The 6,248-nt window shown below is 43.5% G+C and overlaps 1 protein-coding gene across 1 annotated transcript; it reads left to right on the top strand.

Moving 5' to 3' along the window:
- Positions 1-781: 781 nt before the first annotated feature.
- On the top strand, positions 782-1,318 carry PtA15_12A165 (uncharacterized protein; the record flags this gene model as incomplete). Its single annotated transcript, XM_053161747.1, has 1 exon — positions 782-1,318. One exon carries the CDS (start codon positions 782-784, stop codon positions 1,316-1,318), a length of 537 nt encoding a protein of 178 aa, XP_053025734.1.
- Positions 1,319-6,248: the final 4,930 nt, after the last annotated feature.

Below are 6,248 nucleotides of genomic sequence, written 5' to 3'. Positions count from 1 at the left end.
CGCTTGGTGCAAAAGAATCCAAAGGATTCTGCTCAGGTAAATTTTATTTGATTAAATACTTGGTGGTGGGTTGATAATGACACGCTTTTGTTTACATTCCAGAGAGAAACTGTTTACAAGCACCTCAAGCAAACTCAAGCCAGTACCTGTGGCACTAGTTTGGTGAACACCCCTGCTCCAATTGAGGGGCCTTCTCAAGGTGCGCAAGAGGCCGCTTCTCTCAGTGATTTGGTCACACAGCTCCACATCCTACACGAACCCGACTCGCAATATACTGGAAGTCACGAAACACATGTATTTGTCAATCCTGAGGATCCAAACGAGTTCTTCCCCTTGACGATGCCCCGAGCAACTACATGGGCTAGAGCAATTGTGAGCCTACCTCTTTCCTCTTTTGCCTGATCTATCATTTGCTAATAAATTCTTACTCTAAATTTAACCCCAGCGACAAAACCCAAGCGAAGTGACGCTCTCGGTCCCACCAAAATCTGATCTTTTCCGCTTCAAGAGAAAGGACCCTTCTGTCCAGCAACCTCCTGCAGCTCCGGCAGCCAGCGCGGCACCACATCCTTTAGCTTCTGCAGTCAACCCTGCACAACCTCCAGCAGCTCCAGTGGTTGAGAAACCTCCTGCGGTTCCGGTTGCACCAGGTGCAAGAATTTTTGATTCAACTCCGACTGCTTGGCCATCTATGCGCAATGCTGATCTGTTTGCGCTTGCCATGTTGGGTATGTATCATCATCAGATGATGATGAATACCAACCACATGATGTTCAGTTCTATGGCCTTCTCCCCACCCAGCCTGATGAACGCCCCGCACCCGTTGAACCCTACTATGAACGCTAATCCAATGAACATGCCGCAACCAATGAACGCCCCGCACCCGCCTACTATGAACACTAATCCGATGAACATTCCACAACCAATGAACGCCCCACACCCGTTGAACCCTACAGCAAACGCTAACCCAATGGCCTTCTCCCCACCAAACCTGATGAACGTGCCGCAGAATGCTAATCAACCCAGAACCCCAGAACAACAGGGGACTTCTGTTCCATTGCTGACCACGCCTTCTGACGATACTAGCACACTTGAAGACTTCCTCCGCTATGTGCATGTAGATCCCAACTCCGGCCCAATCATCAAGGGCCTGAACCAACTGGGCATCACACACTGGTTGATGTTCAGATGCTACGAGGTCCACGAACTCATCGCGGCAGTTTTCCCAGATGGCCCTTCCCAAGCACTCATCAAGGCTGCAAAGCATTGCGGCAATCAATTAAGAATGCAACAAAGTAGATTAGAATCTCAGAAGTAAGATGTACTTGTCTCTATTCAAATGCACTCGTCTCTTGTCCTTGTCTCTTGTTTCTATTCAAATATACTCTCAAATGTACTTGTCTCTCATCCTCATTTCTTGTCTCTATTCAAATGTACTCTCAAATTTACTCGTCTCTTGTCCTTGTTTCTCGTCTCTATTCAAAAGCTCTATTTAAATGTACTGGTCTCTATCAAATATAGTTGTATCTCTTTATTGCAACAAGCTTCTGGTCTCTATCAAATGTACTTGTCTCTCTTTATTGCAACAAGCTTTTTTCCCAAGTAAATTTGGCACTCATCAATTGATTGCAGTGTCTTCTTTGGCTCAAATGATTGGATTGCAATAAAAACTATTTCTTTGTCTCAATTGTTTGCAACAAAAATAGAAAGGACAACAAGAAAAACAATTGTGAACAAAAAGAAAGAACAAAGAGAAAAACATTCTAGTTTTTGCGAGGTGGTTGTGACACGGAATGAAGTTTGCAAGGTGGTTGTGACATGGAATGAAGATGAAAAAATGATAATTCCTTTTTAATCAATGTATCCTGAGCCTTGGAAGAGGCTTTGCATAAGTTGAGGAGTAAAGATCAACCTGGTGAATGCTTCGATTTCGTCTCCATCACTCGGACCACCATCCAATTCAGCATATTTACGCAGAGAGGCCTTCAGAACACTGAAAGCCTTTTCAATTGGGTTGAAGTCGGGGGAATAAGGAGGCAAATAGATTAAGAGGCAGCCGTGATCCTCAACAATCTCTTCAATGTGGCCATTGTGGTGGATTCAGGCGTTATTCATCACCAAGACGCTTTGGGGTCCTGGGAAAGGGTTCATGTTGGGCATCTGTGGACAGAGACAAGTCAGTGTAAGCAACAAGCAAGATGAACTTGAGAGAAACTTACCAACACATGCTCCAAATAATGTTCAAAGTCAACTTGCTTGACATTTTCCGTCTGGAACATCACCGCAACAAAACTGCTGAGAGCAACCGCAGGGATCAAGTTGAATTGGTGGGTTGCGCGTGCCAGCGGGGCCCTAGATGTCCTCTCTCCTACTGGGGCCCACCCTTGAGTCCGAAGAACACCATCAAGGCAAACCCCACTCTCATCTGTATTTATCATCTCCCTTGTGAGCCACAAGGCAGAGGATGACAAAGTAATAAAGGAAGAAGAACTCACCTGTGAAGACAAGACATTCCGGGTTGTAGATGGCCATCTTGATGATGTAATCTGCTCGGTTTCTCATGTTCTGATTGGGATGGACGGTGCGCATGGTTTTTTGGCTTAGACAAAGTCGTTGGTGCAGCTCGTTCGAGATGGTTTGCACGGAAATGGTCGTGCTGAAGCGTTCAAGGAGCGCCTGCTGTATTTCTGCAAGATAGGCAGTTGGTTCATTGGTGATCATTGTTGAAACAAAGGTGCACTCTTCAGGAGTTAGAGCCAACGATTGACCCCGCATTTGATAAGCTGGTTTCTGGATTGAGATCGCCCGTGGGTACCCGCCCACGGGTGCCGTGTGCGGGTCCGGGTATGTAAATTTTGGATGGCGGGTACCCGTTCAGGTACCCGCTGCAAAGGTCTGGAGACAAGGTCGCGGAAGTCCTTTTGCACCGCGATTGCATGCCCCCTGGAGGGCCCCGCCACGTCCTCCAGCTGGGTAGTGGACACATTTACACAGAGAAGTTGAGAACCTCCAACCTCAAGGTCGACATCACCAAGAACTCCAATGAGACAAATGCAAAAGAGACCACGCCACAGCTTGAGGATACAGTCCTCTTTGCCTCCGCCGGGACAGTCAGATGCTAGGAGCCAATCAATACAGCCAATCACTGTTTTATCTCCCTTGCTCCTGTATCTGACAACTTTGATCAAAAGTCCGAGCTCAGAAAATTGCCGCCAAGGAGGTCAGCACAGCCTATTCAAGCTACAAAAAGCCCGAACTCTTGATGCAACTTGACAAAAAAGGAGGTTGTATGATTGTGTATGCATGCAAGATGTTAGACAAGAGTTCTGTTCCTGATTTTTTACTGTGTTTTTTGTTACTGATATTGATTCTTAAATCAGGTGTAGCACAAAGATACACAGGCCAACGTATGATTCTTCTTGCAGTAACTTGCTGAAACATGCTGCAACATGTTTCAAAAAAAAACCGTGAATCAACCAGCCAATACACTCTGGCCAGTGTTGGGGTTAGTGGCACCGGTGATATTTACCTGCGAGAGGTGAGCAAAAGTATCTTTATTTCTCTGAGTTAGACTGCAGAACATCTGTTTAACCTTCTATCTATTGTTCAGGTACACCAACTATGCGCTCTCTGGTGTGCTGAGGCAGCACGTCCTTTTTCTGCTTTGGTAGACAAGTCACACAAGACCATTCTCCATCCCATGATTGTGAAACACATGCCTTCTGCAAAAGTTGTTTCAACATCAATTCATATGATCTATACTGCTGTTCAAGACAGTTACCGAGAGGTTTTAAAGGTGGGCAATTTTTATTGACTTTATTTCCAATATGTGTTGCTCTGATACTGGCAATCAACGATATTTATTGTTCATGGATGTTCAGAAACATGTAGGTACCATGTACCTTGGGGCCAATGCCTGGCAGTCACCCAATGGTCATGATATCCTTGGGATAGTTATTTACCAATTAGTTGAGAAGGATGGCGTGAAATATAACCTGGAGGCGATGCCCCTTGATTTTGTTTGGCTAGCAAAGAGTCACACTGGCGATTATCTTGCTGAAACGATGCGTCTGGTTGTGGAAAAGTTTGATATTCAAAATAAAGTAGGACACATATGATTATTCCGCTGTTGATCTCGCTACTCATTTTTACCAGCTGAAATATTCTTTTCTTAATCAGATTTGCGGCATTTTCACAGACAATGCCTCAAACAACTTGTCAATGGTTGCCAAAATGAAGAAGTTGAAATGGCCTCGATTTAAAGGCGATTCACAGTGGATCAGGTGTTTTGCGCATATACTGAATTTGATTGTCCAGTCCATTTTGCGACCCTTCAACAAACATGGAAAGGAAAGGAACCAGAAACTAGCATCCGATTCGGAATCGGGAGAAGATGAGGAAGATCAGGAAGCTGATAAGCAGATTTGTAGGCAAGTCGTGAGAATGTTTATTATAAATAAACCTGTATGTAACATGTCTTTGATTTGGCAAACCAGATACAACTAAGACATTTCTATCAATGACAATAAAGATCCAAGCACAGAAGCCCCTGCCAACTCTGCCAGCAACAATTTATACCTATCTGATGAAGATGAAAGTTTGGAGCCCAAATTAACTAGCGATGACATCGAGGATTGGAGTGACGAGGATGAAGAGAATGACACTTATACTTTGGTCTCGTGCAAAAGAAGTTTACAAAAGGTAGTTTATTTTTCTCATAAATCAATCAATATTCTGATTTTTTCTCCTCTCAGTTCCGAGCTATAGCTCGCAATCTTTGTAAATCACCCTATTCAAAGGCGGATTTCATTGAATTATGCGCCGAAACAAATTGTGATAAACCTCACAACATTGAGAGAGACGTACAAACACAATGGAACTCCACCTTTGCCCAGATTGAAGGAATAATTTGATGTGAGAAAGCGATGTGGGTAACTTTTCCAATATTTTGTTCATTGAACCAACAATTTTGTGCTGATAATATTTTGTGTGGCAGTATGATTTGGCAAAAGGACCGGAAATTTGGGTTGGATCAGAGATATCACATTGACCAGGGTTATATGGTTTTGGCACGTGACTTGGTTGCAATACTCCAGATTTTTTACAAAAAAACACTCCAAATATCTTCCTCTGGATTGGCTTGACTAACTCACATCATTGTTTTTATCAATGAGATCACCGAAAACCTTTCAAATGTGATCAAAGGAGACGGCAAAAAATATCCACCAGCGCTTCGAAATGCATGCCAAATTGGCCTTTGGCTTACAAACAAATACTATACACTCACCGACTGCTCGCCTTTGTATTGGATTGCAATGGGTGCCTTTCTCAGCCTTGGTGCTCTTTCATTTCATTCTGATTATGCTGACTAAATTTATTTGCATACCTTTTGAATAGTCCTCCACCCATCTTTCAAGGAAAAGTACTTCCAGATCGCTGGCTGGGAGAAAGAGTGGATCAAAGAAGCTGTTTGGCTCACACGTGACATTTTCAATTCGTTTTACAAGGCTCCACTTGAATCTCCAACCTCAAGTCAACCAATCAAATCAACAAAAGTGAGCTTGTATTTTGAATCATTTGATTCTTGCTTCACTGACAACTGGTTATTTCAGCCAAAGAGCGGAAATCTTGCGCAGCTTGCATTGGCTGCCCAATCAAGCCCATCCTCAAATGATCCAATCGATAATTGGCTTTCTTCTGGCCTGATTCTAGACAATGGCTCCCCTATAAATGCACTGAAATATTGGATCCAACAAAAACGTGGTGGAAATAGCCATGGAGGGCTAGCGCAAATGGCTCTTGATGTCCTGAGTTGCCCAGGTATGTGATCATTATTCATCATTTTTTTGTTTTCATTTCTGATTGTTGTTAAATCTAGCTATGTCGGTCAATGTTGAGTGGGCTTTCTCCTTTGGATGCAATTATGTATCGGAAAAGAGACACCGTCTCAGCGCAACCTCCATCAGTAGGGGAATGACTGTCGCTTTTTACTCAAGAAACAACCTGATCCAACCCGGGTTGCTCAGGAAATGGAGGAAGGTATCCAAAATCAAAAAAAGAAGGATTCAAAGACAAAAGGCAAGAATGTGTCATAAATAGACCTCAATGTTTCTTTTAAATTCTCATATACTGCTGTGAAAATTCAACCAAGTGCCTAAAAATCATAAATGGGATGGTTTAAAAGGAAAAGGGGCTACAATAGTAGCAGGGGAGAATATATTCACGGCAAACTTACGGTTTATGGGTGG

The sequence above is a fragment of the Puccinia triticina genome, chromosome 12A (genome assembly GCF_026914185.1).
Source record: "Puccinia triticina chromosome 12A, complete sequence".
Classification (NCBI taxonomy): Eukaryota; Fungi; Basidiomycota; class Pucciniomycetes; order Pucciniales; family Pucciniaceae; genus Puccinia; species Puccinia triticina.
The sequence above is the reverse complement of the archived record's forward strand: the minus strand, read 5'-3'. Positions and strand labels throughout refer to the sequence as shown.